General features: G+C 29.7%; 1 protein-coding gene and 1 long non-coding RNA gene across 2 annotated transcripts in view; one reads left to right on the top strand and one right to left on the bottom strand.

The window, feature by feature from the left end:
• The window catches only part of LOC124420079, a 74,673-nt gene extending 64,256 nt beyond the window's left edge, over nucleotides 1-10,417 (bottom strand). Inside the window, exon 1 of the long non-coding RNA XR_006941016.1 lies at nucleotides 10,331-10,417. This is a non-coding gene — a long non-coding RNA (uncharacterized LOC124420079). The remainder of the gene's footprint in view (nucleotides 1-10,330) is intronic.
• On the top strand, nucleotides 8,208-15,792 carry LOC111675228 (transcription factor Sox-14). Its single transcript, XM_023435955.2, has 3 exons — nucleotides 8,208-8,358; nucleotides 10,523-11,155; nucleotides 14,896-15,792. The coding sequence occupies exons 2-3, from the start codon at nucleotides 10,602-10,604 to the stop codon at nucleotides 15,437-15,439; spliced, it is 1,098 nt and encodes a 365-aa protein (XP_023291723.2). The 5' UTR covers nucleotides 8,208-8,358; nucleotides 10,523-10,601; the 3' UTR covers nucleotides 15,440-15,792.
• Nucleotides 15,793-18,606: the final 2,814 nt, after the last annotated feature.

Raw genomic sequence — 18,606 nt, forward strand, 5'->3', positions numbered from 1 at the left:
CTTCTTTTGGAAGACAGTTTTCGTATAGAAAAGTGTCTTCTTTTGGAAGACAGTTTTCTTTTAGAAAAAGTGTCTTCTTTTGAAAGACAGTTTTCTTTTAGAAAAAGTGTCTTCTTTTGAAAGACAGTTTTCTTTTAGAAAAAGTGTCTTCTTTTGGAAGACAGTTTTCGTTTAGAAAAAGTGTCTTCTTTTGGAAGACAGTTTTCGTTTAGAAAAAGTGTCTTCTTTTGGAAGACAGTTTTCAAATAGAAAAATAATAGAAAAATTTTAATAAATATTTTATTAAAATTATAATTAAATGTTAATTATTATTAACAACCGTTATTATCCATTTATAATTATTATGATTTTAAATAATTTATTTGTACTTTTTCTCTACAATTTTCGTATTAATTTCATTTAATTACAAAAATGTATTTTGCTAAATCAGTATAATTGTTATACGATGAAAATAACAATACTTTTCTCTATAAAAGAAAGTTTTGTGATAAAAAAAGGACCTTTATCCCAAACCTACAAATAAATTAAGATGACAATAAAATTAAAATGAGAGAAAATCAAGGAAGATTGCACACAATTAAAAAGTGAGTTTGTTCTTTTTTTTGGATCCATTTCATACACTGTTTAAGTATATTTTCATTGTGCTGACTGTTCACACTAAAAATTTTGCAACAAAGCCTGAAATATGGACTTGTTTTCAAACAATAAATTTGGGCATTAGCTAAATGACTTTTACACTCACACTGTTAGTAGCAACAACAGCAACAACAACAAACAAACAGAAAGAATATTTTTGCCTTTTTTTCAGGAGCAAAAAAAATGAACAAAAACAACAACAAAAAATAATAATAATGTTGGCATAATTTTCATACACAGATAATGGCCATTAAATCCTTAAATACACTAACTAACTACTGTGTTAAAACACTACAACAAACATTGGTTAAAGGACTCAAATGCAAACAAGTGCTGGCTTTGGAATACGAGTGTCTGGGGTGGTATTTTCTTCTTTATAGCTAGTGTTGTTTGTATGCATCATCATTGTCATTTCATAATTGTGGCCAGTTACCAAATGAATAAGTGTCCTGTGTGTCCTTTATAAGTCAGAAGAAATTTGATTTGATTTCTTGAGAGTAATCATTTTCATTTTGGGTATTGAAATTGATAGTTTAAAGAGAGATGTATGTATGTATTTGAAAGTCATTTAAATGATTTTTAATTCAAGGTTTGTTCGTAGAGAACATTTTCAATTGCAGTTTATTATAACCAGGATATAAAGTTTTGAGTTCTTTTTGGGTTTCATTTGTCAGAAATTTACCTATAATTTATAAGAACAGATTTGTAAAAGAATCAAAATAATGAATTAATAATTACTTTATAAAGTTTTCTATAGAACAGTGTCTTTTTTAGGCAAGTTTTCTATAAAACAATATTTTTATTAAGCAGTTTTGTATAGAACATTGTATCTTTAGATAGTTTTTCATCATTAAATATTATCTTTTGAGTCAGTTCTTCTATAAAATATTGTCACTTGAGACAATTTTCTATAAAACAGTGTCTTCTTGAGACAATTTTGTATAGCGCAGTGTATTTTTAAACAATTTTTTAGCAAATCTTTTCTTTTTAGACAATTTCCAATAGAAAACGTAAACTTTTTTAAGGAACAGTCTGGTTCTAAAAAGTTGTCTATAAAACAATTTCTCTTTCGTCAGTGTATTTTTAGAAAATTGTCTGGTTTAGAACATTTTCTTCGAAAGTCAGTTTTCTATAGAAAAGAAATTTTTACATGGTAATTCAAAAACAGAAGAGTTTTTATAGAACAGTGTTTTCTTTAGACAGTTTATTATAGAACAGTGACATTTTGAACAGTTTTCTAAACAACATTGTTTTCTTAAACAGTTTTCTGTAGAACAAAGCGTTTCTAGACAGTTTTCTATACAATAATGTCTTTTAAGACAGTTTTCTGTAGAACAGTGTCTTCTCTACACTGACTGTACTGTTTTCTTGAAGTAGACAAGTGTCTTCCTTAGACGGTTTCCTTGAGAAAAGTGTAATCTTTAGACAGTTTTCTAAAGAACAGTGTAATCTTAGATAGATTTCGATCATCTCGAAACAAAGTGTTTACTTTAGACAGTTTATTGTAGAAATACGACTTTTTAAACAGTTTTCTATATAACATTGTTTTCTTAGACAGTTTTCTATAGAACAGAGTCTTTTTAGACAATTTTCTATAAAACAATGTGTTTGTAGACAGTTTTCAATTGAATAATAACATTTTAGACAGTTTTCTATAGAACAGAGTCTTTTTATACAGTTTTCTATAGAACAATTTGTTTCAAGACAGTTTTTAATAGAATAATGACTTTTAGACAGTTTTCTATAGAACAGTGTCTTTTTAGATTGTTTTTTATAGAACAGTGTCTCCTTTAAACAGGCTGGAATGTTTTCTATAAAGATTGTCTTCTTTGGACAGTTTTCAAAAGAAAGTTTTCTAGAGAACAGTGTAATCTTAGAGAGATTTCGATAGAACAATATCTTCTTTAGACAGTGTCTTCCTCAACAGTGTCTCCACGAAATAGTTTCTTAAATGTTAAGAAATCTTTTAGAAACGAATTCCTGGAAAAGTTTTCTTGAGGCAGTTTTATTTGAAAGTGACTTTTTGAGGAAGTTTTCTTAAGAAGTGTCTTTACGGAAAAGTTGTTTAGCAAGATGTTTAGAAATCTTTTAGGAAAGTCGTCTTTAGTCATCTTGTTGAGAAGTTTTCTTTAAAAAATACATTTCTCAAGACAGTTTTATTTCAAAGTGTTTTCTGGAGGCAGTTTTCTTTAGAAGTATCTTAAACGTAAAGTTTTCTCTCTCGCGGGGAAGATTTCTTTAATAAAGAGTCTTTCTAAGAGGCAGTCTTTTCGAATAAGTTTTCTTTAGAAAGGTCTTCCGGGAAAAGTTCTTTAGAAACTACTTCTCGTAGAAGTTTTCTTTAGAAAAGAGTCTTCTGGTAACAGTTTCATTTGTAAGTTTCTGTTTTGCTACAGTTTTCTTGAGAAGTGTATACCCGGAATAGTTTTTGACTTCTTGAAAGAGTTTCTTTTTATGGAAAGAACTCTATTCTTTCGAAAAATGTCTTTTTGACAGTATCTTTAGAAGAAGGGGGGTTTCAAAATAGTTTCCATTAGAACAACCTTCATAAGAAAGTTTTCTTTTTAAAAAAAGGTCTTCTCGGACCTTTTAAAAAAGCTGATCAGTTTTATATTGTGAAGTTAATTATCCTTTGAAAAATGTCTTAAAAAGCTAAATTTTCTTTAAAGAAATTTCTTTGGAAAGTTTGCCGGAGATCTCTGCTCAATGAAGACTTTTGAATTTAAAAAGTCGGGCTTTTCCAACTTAAATTCAACTCTTTCAAATCGTTGTTTTTTCTCCTACAACTGAGATTTGTGGCTTTCATATACATACACACACACACATGTGTTACAGATTAAGTGTAAAAATATGTTTGAACGAATGTGTCACATAAGGTGTCATTATCAATTATTTCTATACATGTAATGAAAAATGTATATTTGCAACAAGTTTTATACGAAATTTTGCAATAAAAATGTTTATATTTTCAATACATACATACATACACATACATATGTATATAAAAAGCTGCTTTGTATAGACACAAAAGCATGCATACTTTTCAATCATTATAATTTTTGTTGTTGTATCGTCTTCTCAAAAGACTTGGAAGTATTAATTTACTCCTACACATATACACATTCATACAGATTTTCACATCCGTTGCATATTACTACTACGGAATGGTACAACAATTACAGTTGTACATACACACACATACACATACTTCCCTTTTTAAACACGGAAAATTGTTGTGGGGACTTTCAACTACTGCTGCGATGTTGATGAGGTGAGGTGTTGTGTTATGGAAACTGCTAAAATGTCATTTTTATCAATTTAACTGCTTCGGTGCCTTTGTGTACGCTATTGGCCAAATTGCCCTAAAATTAAAAGCATGCGCGTAAGAGCATTTGGGAATTGTGGAGGAAGAAAGGGGGCAGCATAACACACACACACTTTCACAGCGATTCACAGATATTGTATAGGGAGAACAAAAAAAACATATACAAATTCCCAAACAACTGCCATTTTCATTTGTTAAGATTTTATTGTAAAAGGGGGATTTCCTTTGATTTTATTGTGTGGTTTTTGTGTGTATTATTTGTCTTGTATTTTTACAACAACTACAGCAAGTGGTTGGAGTAACCTTTTTGTGGTTGTTGTTATTATTGCCTGAAATCAAATTAGGAAATAAAACTCTCCAATTTTTTATTTAATTTGTAGAGACTTAGAGTGTAAAAATGAAAGAATAAGCAACATGCGCCTTAATATTAAAAATTTTAAATTTTGTTAATATCTTTTTAATAAACAATTTTTATATTTAATTTATAACTCTTTTTTAATGTGAGAAATTTCACATTTAAATAACAAAACTCTAGTTTTTTTCTTAACACTAGCTTATGCTCTTCTCGCTCTTTAACAATCCACCTTTGATAACACAAGAAAACCACAAATACTTTGTCTCCTTTTATCTCCTTTTTCCCCAACAAAAAAAAGCACGTGTTGTGAAACGATGTTTATAAACGAATTCAATAAACGATCAATACATATTAAAAATATCGTGCTTTTGTTTTTGTTTTTTTTTTTAAGAATACGTGTGTGTTGTCTTTATTTACAACCTCTACTAGCACATGTGTACACACATATGTATTGTGGTTGGCAAATCGTTAAATAAATACAACAACAACAACAATAATAAACACTGCTATACTTTTGTTATTAGTAAAGGTATTTTCTTTTAACTTTCAATGTTAACAATTTAGTGCTTTTTTTAATAAAAAAATTATTACAAAATTTATTAAATTATCTTTAAAAGTTTTTAGCTTAATTGTAAAAAACTGAAGATGAATTTTGAAAAATAGCAGCTGAATTTGAAATTTTTATAAAAAAAATTTCTATTTTATTACAAATTAAAAAAATTTTTTGCTGAATTGCAAAAATCTTATCTGAATTGTATAAAAACTGAAGCTGTATTGGTTATTTAAAACTAAGTTATTAAATTTAGCATATTTGATCAGCTGAATTGTAAAATACATTAGCTGAATTATAAAATTCATTAGCTGAATTGTAAAATTCATTAGCTGAATATGTTTTTTTAAGCATTTTTAATATATTTGCTTTTTAGCAACAAAAATACTTAGCTGAATTGTGGAAAATAGCAGCTGAATTAAAAAAAAATTATATAAAATGCGTAATTTATTAAAATTTCTGCAAAATAACTCAGCTGAATTTTGAAAATCGTAGCTGAATTGTAAAAAAGTGAAGCTGAATTGGTTATTTAAAAATACAATTTGTAATTTTGTTAATTTCAATAAAATTACTTAGCTGAATTGTAAAATTCATTAGCTGAATATGTTTTTTTAAGCATTTTTAATATATTTGCTTTTTAGCAACAAAAATACTTGGCTGAATTGTGGAAAATAGCAGCTGAATTAAAAAAAATTATATAAAATGCGTAATTTATTAAAATTTCTGCAAAATAACTCAGCTGAATTGTGAAAATCGTAGCTGAATTGTAAAAAAGTGAAGCTGAATTGGTTATTTAAAAATACAATTTGTAATTTTGTTAATTTCAATAAAATTACTTTAGCTGAATTGAAAAATTTGTTAGCTGAATAGGATTTTTTAAGCATTTTTAACATATTTTCTTTTTAGCAACAAATATACTTAGCAACAAATATACTTTTTTATAAAATGAGTAAATTACTCATTTTTACAAATTTCTACAAAATAACTCAGCTGAATTGTGAAAATCTTAGCTGAATTGTAAAAAAACTGAAGCTGAATTGGTTATTTAAAAATACAATTATTAATTTTGTTAATTTTCAATAAAATTACTTAGCTGAATTGTAAAATTCATTGTATTGTATTTTCTGAATTGTATTTTCTTAAGCATTATGAAATGATTTGCTTTTTAGCAACAAAAATACTTAGCTGAATTGTGGAAAATAGCATCTGAATTGAAAAATTTTATATAAAATGCGTAATTTATTAAAATTTCTACAAAATAACTCAGCTGAATTGTGAAAATCTTAACTGAATTAAGGTTTCTTAAACTTTTTTAAGTTGTTAATCATTTTGCAAGATAAATATTTTGCTAAATTGTGAAAAAAAAGCAGCTGAATTGAAAAATAGCAGCTGAATAAGAAATTTTTATATAAAACTTATTTTAATAAATTTTTTACAAATTAATTCAGCTGAATTGTTAAAATCATTAGCTGAATTGAGATTTTTAAACTTATTTTAGCTGAATTGTGGAAAAAACTGCTGATGTGCAAAATTTTGTATAAAATGCCTATTTTAATAATAAAATAACTCAGCTGAATTGTAAAAATCATTAGCTGAATTAGGATTTTTTTAACTTTTTAAGTTTTTCATCACTTTGCAGAGAAAAATACTTTGCTGATTTGTGGAAAATTGCAGCTGAATTAGAAATTTTTATATAAAACTCATTTTAATCAAATTTCTAGAAATTAATTCAGTTGAATTAAGATTTCTTAAACTTTTTTTAGCTGAATTGTGGAAAAAAACCACTGCATTGAAAAATTTATATAAAATGTATATTTTTTTAAATATCTACAAAATAACTTAGCTGAATTGTGAAAATCATTAGCTGAATTAAGATTTCTTTATTTTTTAAGTTATTAATCTTTTAGCAAGAAAATTACTTAGCTGAATTGTGAAAAACAGCAGCTGAATACAGAAAGTTTAACACAAAATGTTTAATTTATTAAGTTTTAAATAAAATTGCTCAGCTGAATTAAGAAAGAATGGCTGAATTAGTTATTTAATTAAAATTTTAATTTTTATTAATATGCACACTTTATTTACAAGCTGAATTGCTATAATCATTAACTGAATAAGATTTTCTTGAATTTTTCAATGTTCTTTTACTTTAAGGAATAAAAATATTTAGCTGAATTGTAAAAAGCAACAGCTGAATTGCCTAAAACAATAACAAACTAAAACTACTGCTTTTTTCCAAACACTTCGACCACACTGTTTTGCATATTATTTGTTTATTGTTATTTATGTTTGCAACAATGTTTGTTAGCAGTCTTTATGATAAAATTCAAATGATAAGAATACCAAAAGACAGATAACAGTGATATTTTAATAAAAGCAACAACAACAACAACAACATCAGCAACAACAATTCCACACAATAAAAGGAAAAACAATAATAATAAACCAATAAAAAGTTGTACAACAATACTGAGAAATACCAATACAAATCAAGATTTCTAATCCTTCGTTACACACACAAATAAATAGAAGACTCCTAACACTAACACATACATATGAACAGATACACTGTTACACAAACAATAAGAAAAATAGCTCTACATTATCAAATGATAAAGAGAAACAAAAAGTTAACCAAACAAAAAAACATTTCGCGGTTTCTCTACAAACACAACAAAAACCAAGTCGTCCTTTTTGAACCAAACACACACACACACACATGTATATAAAGACAAAATAAACAAAACTTTTTTTACTACAACTACAACAAGTATATGCCACTAAAACTCTACACTCTGGAAGTAAAATATAGAAAAAGGGTGTTTGATTACACCAATACCAACAACAACAACATTAAACCCACAACTATTTTTGTTTTTCTTTTTTTTTTTATTAACAACAACTATAAAGTGGTGGTTTGTTTGTTGGTATATGAGCATAAACATAGAGGAGCTAAATGGCTGAGCCGAACAGCAATGCTCTAATAAAAACTTCACAGTCAGTTTGTTACACATTCCGGGGACACAACCACAATAAATATCATTTCGTGTTTTTCACTTGAAAGTTTCGCATGACACAACGCGCTAACGGACATTTAAGGAAATTTTAGCGGATTTTTTTTTCGCAGGAAATTATTAAAAAAATTTAAATTTAAGAATAAAAAAATAAAATTTAATAATAAAAAAATAAAAAACTTAAAAAAGTCATCATTGTTATAAGAAAATTTTTAAATATTTAAAATTTAACGATTTTTAAACAAAAAATTAAACTAAACATTTGTGCAATTAAACGTATTTTTTATGAAAGAAATTTGTAAAAAAATAAGTGTAAATAAATAATTTATAACAAAAGAATTTATTAAAAAAAGAGCTTTTCTTTTAATAATAATTTAAAGTTTTTAAACAAAAAATACCCTCAGTGGACTGATTACCTTTTCGACATTAAGTTATCTTGAGCAATTCCTAAAAGTTAAACCTTTTCCCGAATGAAAAAAAGGTAAGAGCTGGATCACAATTTCCTGTTTTTTTAATAATCTTTTTAAAATTATAAATTATTTAAACTATTTTTTAAGTAAAAACAGCGATCCCAACAATTTTGGATCTATAATAATGATCAAACTTCCCGACGGTATTTGAACTTAAGTTTTAAATCCTAACAAAAGGCTCTAAGTTTAAACACAGTTTTGTACTACCAAGCCAAATTAATCAGGGGCGACTTCTGATGTTTTGATTTACAAACAAGTTAAACCCCAAAGGTTTTCCGAATAAACTTGGATTACGGATCAAATTTTCAATAGGTTTTCAAAATTCAGCGGAAAGTGATGCCAACATATTGACTTAAAGCCCCGAATGTTAATATCTAGTTAATTAGACAATTAAGATCTGTTACATAAAAATACATACCCCTAGGCCACGTTCCAAACCCTAGAGCGTTCCAATTTCTAGCCTAGCTGAAGTAAATAGAACTCAACGCCTCCCCCGGAGGTTTAGAAGAAGAGTTTTTTAATGAAAACTACGACTGATATCTGTTCAATCTGATAAGAAAGTTTCATTGTGCAAAAGTTTTCTAATAGAGAAGCATCTTCCGCACATTGCTTTCCAATAGAAAAATCACTTTCAAATAAAATTTTACTATAGTAAAGTACTTTCTGGAATCAGGTTTCTATTATAAAAGTTTCATTTAGAGCAGTTTTCCTATAGAGAGGTGCCTTTTCAACACTGTTTTCGTATAGAAAAGTGTCTTCTTAAAAAAGTTTTTCGTATGGAATAGTGCTTTCTTAAGACAGTTTTCATATAGAAAAGTGTCTTCATAAGACAGTTTTCCTATAGAAAAGTGTCTTCTTAAGACAGTTTTCCTACAGAAAAGTGTCTTCTTAAGACAGTTTTCATATAGAAAAGTGTCTTCTTAAGACAGTTTTCCTATAGACAAGTGTCTTTTTAAAACAGTTTTCCTATAGAAAAGTGTCTTTTTAAAACAGTTTTCCTATAGAAAAGTATCTTCTTAAGAAAATTTTCCTACAGAAAAGTATCTTCTCAAGACAGTTTTCCTATATAAAAGCATCTTCTAAAGTCATTTTTTCTATAGAAAAGTATCTTCTTAAGACATTTTTCGTATAGAAAAGTGTCTTCTTAAGACATTTTTCGTATAGAAAAGTGTCTTCTTAAGATAGTTTTCTTATAGAAAAGTGTCATCTTAAGACAGTTTTCATATAGAAAAGTATCTTCTTAAGACAGTTTTCGTATAGAAAAGTGTCTTCTTAAGACAGTTTTCCTATAGAAAAGTGTGTTTTCCTATAGAAAAGTGTCTTCTTAAGACAGTTTTCCTATAGAAAAGTGTCTTCTTAAGACAGTTTTCGTATAGAAAAGTGTCTTCTTAAGACAGTTTTCGTATAGAAAAGTGTCTTCTTAAGACAGTTTTCGTATAGAAAAGTGTCTTCTTAGGCAGTTTTCGTAAAGAAAAGTATCTTCTTAGGCAGTTTTCGTATAGAAAAGTGTCTTCTTAGGCAGTTTTCGTATAGAAAAGTGTCTTCTTAAGACAGTTTTCGTATAGAAAAATGTCTTCTTAAGACAGTTTTCGTATAGAAAAGTGCCTTCTTAAGACAGTTTTCCTATAGAAAAGCATCTTCTTAAGTCATTCTTCCTATAGAAAAGTATCTTCTTAAGACAGTTTTCCTACAGAAAAGTATCTTCTTAAGATAGTTTTCGTTTAGAAAAGTGTCTTAAGAAGATACTTTTCTATAGGAAGAATGACTTAAGAAGATGCTTTTCAATAGGAAAAATGTCTTAAGAAGACACTTTTTTTGTCTTCTTAAGACAGTTTTCCTCTAGAAAATTGTCTTCTTAAGACAGTTTTCCGTTGCTTATAAAAAGTGTATTCTAGAAGTTACAAAGTTTTCTTTTTTTAAGAAAGTTTTCCCTAACAGTTAATAATCGATCGTAAGGCAATAAGTAATTATTAAATCACTTACCTGTACTACATTTTCAGCTAATGAAGTTGAATAAGGAAAATCGCGTTTGTCTTGAGATTTTCACTTAACATTTAAATTATAATTATCTAAAAAGAAAAAAAATAAGAAAGTAAATTAGATTAAAAACATGAAACAATAACAAAAAGTTATAATAGTAAATTCTTGCTAATTTTATAAATTTTTATTTTTTAGATTTAACAAACAACAAAATCTTCATTTAAAGAAATTTGCAATAATTCCACATTAAATTCCTTCACAATCAACCTCCACAATGTCAACATTTTGTGCAATTTTACATCAACATCAACAGGAGCAATTGCGTCAAAGTCTATCGCCACAACTGGCCGGATCAATTGTTAATATGACGACCAGCAGTAGCAGCAGTATATCACATCAGAAACAATCAAGCTCTTCGCCAATTCTTAGCAGTAGTGGTAGTAGCAACAACAATTACAATACATTAACAATGTCACCCAATAATTCAAGTGATCCAACAACAAATATTTTACAACATACACTACATCTAAACAATGGACATATCAATAGTAACAGCAACAATAACACATGTGGTAGTAATGCCAACAACAACAACAGCAGTAGCAGCAGCAACAATCACAATCACAATAATACCAGCATTCATCATAACGACCATATTAAAAGACCTATGAATGCCTTTATGGTTTGGTCCAGAGGACAACGACGCAAAATGGCACAAGATAATCCAAAAATGCACAATTCTGAGATATCAAAACGTTTGGGTGCTGAATGGAAACTTTTGACTGAAGGACAAAAGCGACCATTCATTGATGAGGCCAAACGTTTGAGGTGAGTTTGAGAGAGAGAAAGTGTGTGAGAATTCAAAATGAATTTATAAATTAGTTGCTAAGGAGGGAGGGAGAAAGAGATAGAGAGTGGGGGCTAATACAAATGACTACAATGGTAAATAATAGTTTTTTTTCGAAAACAATGAAAATCTATTGTATGATTTTAGAATTTTTTCCTATAAGAAAATACTAGAAATACTTTGAGATATTTGAAAAGGGCCACAATTTTTTTCAAACGGCTTTTTTAGTGAAATTTGGATTTAAGTCAATGTTCCACTATTATTCCTTTCCTTAAATTGGCCTTTTTAAAGAAAGATAATAACTGTGAAACTTAGTCTTGTTAAAGTGTCTTCTTAAGACATAGCACTCAGCACTTTCTAAAGTTATGGAAAATATGGTCAATTACCATCTTGTCAAATATTTGGAGACCAACAATTTACTTAACTACAGCCAGTATGGCTTTCGTAGAGGTCGCTCTACGGAAGACTTGCTAGCCTTCCTTTCGGAGAAATAGTGTTATTCCATTCACCATTTTGGCGAAAGTAAAGTTTTGGCTCTAGATATTTCAAAGGCGTCTGAGAAAGTGTGGTATGGTGCACTTGTATCAAAACTAATTGCATTTGATGTCGTTAATAACTTCTCTCGATTTATTTTGAGTTTTCTCAGAGATCGCACTAAACGAGTTGTTATAGATGGGATCTCATCAAACGAGTTCAAGATTAAGTTCAGGGTTACCGCAAGGCTCCGTTCTTTCCTCTACGCTATTTCTTATCTTTATAAATGATCTTCTATGTCAAACTTCCAACTCTATCTACTTTTTTGTGGATGACAGCAGTATCTGTTATTCTTATTCATTCAATCGTAGACCAAGCCCTCTAGAGATTGGGGCAATGAGGCGCAATATGAATGAATCGCTTATTCACGACTTGATAAAAATCTCTGAGTGGGGTCGTGTTAATAGAGTCGATTTTAACGCCCGTAAGACTCAATGCTTTGCAGATACTATTGTTCCATCTATATATATGTATATAGGTGGTGTAATTATTAAGGAATCAGAATCTATTGATGTTCTGGGTATGAAAATTCAGTGCAATGTCCGCTGGACTAAATACATTTTTCAAGTATCGAGTGAAGCATTCAAGTGTCTCGGTTTTTTGAAACGTTGTAAGACATACTTCAATCCATCTGATCCGAAAATGGAATACAACTCTCATGTATGGGCCGGAGTTTCGAAGTCTATTTTAGAGCTACTCGACCGTCGCAACGTGGTGTTTATTTCATTGTTCTATCGATACTACAATGGAATGTGTTCCTTTGAAATTAGGGAACTTGTTCCCGATACCCGTATATTCTTGCGTAACACACCCATTTGTTGTAGATTGGCCAGTGGACCGGACAACGCATTACAGAGAAAATTCTTCAGCAGCACTGTTCGTATGTGCAATAAACTTCCTGCTTACCACAACCTATTTTCCCAGTTCCAACACAATGCTTCGCATAAGTAGGGGTCATCCCCTTAGTGCTGGTCCAAATGAAAAAAAACTTGCTAACTTACTGACTTACTCACTAATTTACTAACTTACTTACTAACTCACTAACGTACTAACTTACTAACTAAGTAACTAACTAACTAACTTACTAAATAAGTAACTATGCTGCATTATTGCTTAGCTGCTCTTGTTAAAGAACCACTATCGTTGCAAATCTTGGTTCATTTCCTACCTTATTCAAATATCGCGGAACTCTACGAAAGTTCCGAAGCTATGAAATTCTCTACATTACAGTTTTTTTCTTTCTTTGTTTTTACACAAACAGAACAATTACTTTTTTCATATCTTTGGCAAACATACGTTAAAAGTGTGTTAGAGAAACACTCATAATTTGTATTAGAAAACGCTTATACAGGACTAGGATTGCCATCGCCAACAAAATGGCCAGTTTAAATTTAGAATGGATAAAACAAATAAAGAACAAAAAACACAATACTATAGTTTTCACATGCATTAGAAAGACGCCACCGTTGTGTCATTTTTTTCCCTCAACTCTAATCAATTATCAAAAAATAAATAAAAACAATTTTTGCTATTTTATATTTAATAAGTAAATAATAATTGTTTAAAATTAATTGTTTATAATGTATTTTTTTTTGAAAACAAACGTTATTTTTTTATATTATTTACAAATGCTTAATTTAAACTGTCATAATCCCTTTTATTGATTATTACAGCTTAAAATGTCTTAAAAAGAAAATTAATTGTTTAAAAAACAAGAATTTCAATATTTTTTTTAAACAAACAATGACTATAACAAAGTGAAAAAAACAATGATATTCCCCTATTTGCTTTCATAATAAACAAAAATTTCTTTAAGTGTACAATTATCTCTTTGGTCTGCTGTTACATATACATTTGTCCACAATTATGTGTGTTTTACTATAAAAAGAAAAAGGTGTGTTTTAGGATTCTTCGCCTGGACAGTGTTTACCAAACATAACATATCTCTGACAAAAACATTTATTCGATTTTTATTTTTCAGATAAGACGTGCTCAGGGGATCTAGAAATAAATTTAGACTGAAAGAATTCAATTGTCTCAATTGAACAATAAATGCTTAAGAAATTAATACTGTTTACAATTGATAACGAAGTAAATAAATACGACAGACAGAGAGTTAAAAGAACAAAGTGTTACAGAATATTAAAATAACAAGGGGCTATTAAGTAAATAATTGATTAATCTAGAGTCTAATCTATAATCTAGTTTATTGTGTGGTCTATTTTAAGTGCATTCTAATCTAGTGTATCGTCTAGACTATAGTCTAGTCCATAGACTAGTCTATAGTCTAGTCTAGTCTAGTCTAGTCTATAGTCTAGCCTATAGTCTAGTCTATAGTCTAGTCTACAGTCTAGTTTAGTCTATAGTCTAGTTTAGTCTATAGTCTAGTTTAGTCTATAGTCTAGTCTATAATCTAGTCTATAATCTAGTCTATAATCTAGTCTATAGTCTAGTCTATAGTCTAGTCTATTGTCTAGTCTATAGTCTAGTCTATAGTCTAGTCTATAGTCTAGTCTATAGTCTAGTCTATAGTCTAGTCTATAGTCTAGTCTATAGTCCAGTCTATAGTCTAGTCTATAGTCTAGTCTATAGTCTAGTCTATAGTCTAGTCTATAGTCTAGTCTATAGTCTAGTCTATAGTCTAGTCTATAGTCTAGTCTATAGTCTAGTCTATAGTCTAGTCTATAGTCTAGTCTATAGTCTAGTCTATAGTCTAGTCTATAGTCTAGTCTATAGTCTAGTCTATAGTCTAGTCTATAGTCTAGTCTATAGTCTAGTCTATAGTCTAGTCTATAGTCTAGTCTATAGTCTAGTCTATAGTCTAGTCTATATTCTAGTCTATTGTGTAGTTTAAAGTCTAGTCTTTAGACTAGACTATTATGTTCTAATCTGCTTAATTATGTTGTTATAATCTGCTTGTTTATTTTTCCACTGTGAAACAAATAAATCCATTCTTTTACATAACTGTACTCAAGCTAGAATCAAAATCATAAATATTCTATATGTTTGTGTTTACAACCACACAAACAAGCGAACACACGTTTTTTTTATTCTTATCATCATTTTAATTCAATTTATAAATCATAATTTACAATTAAATCATAAAACTTTTAAATTAAATGACTCACCTCATATACCCCAGAAATTATTAACAATATTATCTCTATCTCTTTCTTTTTTATTACAGAGCCCTACACATGAAAGAACATCCCGACTATAAATATCGACCGAGACGAAAACCTAAAACCCTTAATAAATCACCAGTGCCGGCGGGACAAAGCAATAACAACAGCCACAATGGACAAAACTCCAAAGACTCTCAAATAAATGGCAACAATACAACACATCTGGGGCATAAACAACATCATTCGAATCAACATCAACAATCGCCAACCAATTTAACCTCACAAAAATATAATTTTGGTTCTCCTCTGGAGTTGACTTTAAATATGCCACAGCGTGTTACCAATGTATTTCCCGCCGCTTTATCACACTATCCTCTAGATCCTACTATTGCACTGGATCTGCAGGCACGACTACAGGCCATGTATGCTGGTAGTTTGTATCACCCCTGGCGTTATTTTGGCTGCACTCCCCTTATCAGTCCCGAAACACCTCCCTCACCGCCCAGCAGCAATAGTACGGGCATTTCATCGTATGGCTGCATAAAATCTGCCAAATCCTCACCAACTTTAGCGTTGCCCGCCCAGGCACCACCTAATATTATTTGACCAACTCCGTTACGTTACGGAGCCGTTGAACCTGCCGTCTGAGAAAACTCCTTACAAAGGATTAAGTTTTAATTAAAATCTTTAAGAAGCTCCAGCTAAATCCGTCGTCGTCAAGTTTTAATTGCACAAACTAAAATTTCCAATAGCTAAAAATTAAGCTTCTATCGGTACAACAAAAACAGATGAATTTTTGTCCGAGGAGTATATAAATAGAACTCTACTCGATATGTACTATATGGAACTTAAATAAATTTTGAAGAAATCTAAGTATATAAATGCGCTTAAATGCATAGATTGGTATATTTTTTGTGATAATGTCCAGTAAATAAATTTGAAAAAAAGTATTAAAAAAATTAAAAGAAACACGTGTTTGATTATTTTCAACAACAATTCTAAGATGTTATCAGTAGTAAGGGATCATGTCTTGTTTCTGATACTGATCTGATCCATAATCGATTCTAGTGTTTTGTCTCTAGTGTATTCTGTACTTTTAGTCTATAGTTTAGAATATAGTATAGCCTATAGAATAGTCAAAAGACTGAACTACAGTTTAGTTTGCAGTCTAATCTAAAGTCTAGTCTAACCTATAGTCTAGGTTATCGTATGTAGTCTGGTATATAGTTTAGTCTATAGACTAGTCTATAGTCAAGTCTATAGTCAAGTCTATAGTCAAGTCTATAGTCTAGTCTATAGTCTAGTCTATAGTCTAGTCTATAGTCTAGTCTATAGTCTAGTCTATAGTCTAGTCTATAGTCTAGTCTATAGTCTAGTCTATAGTCTAGTCTATAGTCTAGTCTTGTCTTTAGTCTAGTCTACATTCTAGTCTATAGTCTGATCAATAGTCTAGTATATAGTGTAGTTAAGTCTATAGTCTAGTCTATAGTCTTATCTACAGTCTAGTTTATTATAGTCATCATCATTATTTAACCTTGACTAATAGACATCATCATCGTCATCTATATTTCTAACAAACTTTGTCAGAGTTGGTGGTTGGGTGTTTGGAGAATGAGAAGAACTTAAGTTAACTGTCAGATTGTTGTTTTATAAAGAACACAAAGTGAAAATAGAATCATTATGTTTCTTGATGCGTACATTATTCGTTTAAATTGCAATAGAAATCTCAGCATTCAACAGTAAAAGCGTTAAACAAACGACTGAGACAAATTATCTCAAACTTGTAATAAAAAAAATCATCCCCTTTTTTAAACCATATTAGAGTTTTCTTTAATAAAGGGGGAGGCAAGCAAAATATTGTAATTTTTCATAAAACAAATACTCAGGCGTTTATGCGTATTAAATTCAATTTAAACACCCACTTGTGTACGCACTCAGCTGTGGGATTACAATCTATGAATTACAATGGTTTGAGAGATTATCACAATGAATAGGAATCAGTCATTCTCTTAAACACCCCCCCGCCCAACGATAAGTAAATAAAATAAAGAAATGTATTTAAGCTGTAACTACAAATTGCAAATAAGTTATTAAAAAATATTTAGTTTTTAAGCTTTTGAAAGAAATTAAAAATCCTTTTCATTTAGCAAAAATAACAATAAACTCTTAATAAATTTAAAAAGCTATTTTTGATAGAAATATAAAAGGAAATAAATAGCAATTGTATTTTTCACTATTTGTTCTTCATCTACTTCTGTTACTGTTGTATAGTCCATTTAAATGCTATAAAATAATATTGCATAAGTATTTTGTACGCAAGTGAACAGCACCAGCCAGCTGCCACAAACAAAATTGCCAACAGCAAGAAAAAACCCAAAAAAAATAGACAAAAAAACTGATAAGAAGCATTCACAGTCATGCTAATAGTTTTTCTTTTTTTTAATATTTTGTATTCATATTTGTTCTTGTACGCACTGTAACCTTTTCATTTTGCTGTTTTGTGTTCAATCACCTCCTCTCACACCATAGTTTCCGGTTTTTTTCTCAATCTTTCCAGTTTGGGTGTCTGTATTATGGTGCAAGGTCATTTTAAGTTTGATTGTGTTTTTTTTTTGAGGGTTTTCTAGAGTTTTCAAAAGTTATTTTCAGATCTGACTTTGAGTAGTCTTTAGTTCAGACTTGTACCTATTCCTTGGTTTAGAATATAGTCTAGTATATGACTATTAACCAGACTGTAGTTGAGTCTATAAACCAGACTTTTCTCGACGATATAGTCTAGAATAGTTCAGACATCTTGCTAGTCTACTCGTTAGTCAATTATCAACAGTCAATTTTAGAGTCCAGACTATAGTTATGTTTACAGTCCAGCCCTTAGTGTAACCTATGGCCAGATTATAGTCGATAATATAAACTTTAGTTCAGGATAGGATCTGGTCTATAGTCCAGACTGTAGTTCACTCTTTTAGTTTAGACTATATAGTCCAAACTATAATCCAGCCTATAGAGCAGATTATAGTCTAGTCCACTCTTTCAGTTTAGACTACTATATAGTCCTAACTACAATTCAGTCTATAGTGCAGATTATAGTCTAGTTTATAGTCCATAGCCTAGGCTATAGTCTGGAGCTATAGATGGAGCTATAACCTAGTCTATAGTCCAGACTATAGCCTAGTCTATAGTCCAGACTATAGCCTAGTCTATAGTCCAGACTATAGCCTAGTCTATAGTTCAGACTATAGCCTAGTTTTGTCCATACTATAATGTAGTCTACAGCTCAGACTAGAGTTTAGTTTATAGCTCAGACTATAGTCTACAGTCCAGGCTACAATCTAGAAATCTACCCTATATTTCAGACTATGGTATAGTTTATAGATCAGACTTTAGCCCAGTCTATAGTCCAGACATTAATCTAGTAGTTAGTTCTGACTATAGCTTGTATATAGTCCAGAAAATAGTCTAGTGTATAGTTCAGACTACTATATCAGACTAAGTCTGGTCTATAGTCCTGACTAAGTCTAGACTATAGTCCTGACGAAGTCTAGACTATAGTTCATACTAAAGTTTAGACTATTTTCTAGTCGATAGTCCAAACTATAGATCAGACTGTACTCTAAACTATATTCCGGACTATAGTACAAACTATTGTCCGGACTATACTCTATAATATAGTACAGTTTATCCTCTAATCTATGGTAGATATCGAAACCTACCAATATTCCAAAATATGATCCTTTTAACTTTTCAAATCAATTTGTAAGGACTTTTTAATTCTT

This window comes from Lucilia cuprina, chromosome 5 (genome assembly GCF_022045245.1).
Source record: "Lucilia cuprina isolate Lc7/37 chromosome 5, ASM2204524v1, whole genome shotgun sequence".
Lineage (NCBI taxonomy): Eukaryota > Metazoa > Arthropoda > Insecta > Diptera > Calliphoridae > Lucilia > Lucilia cuprina.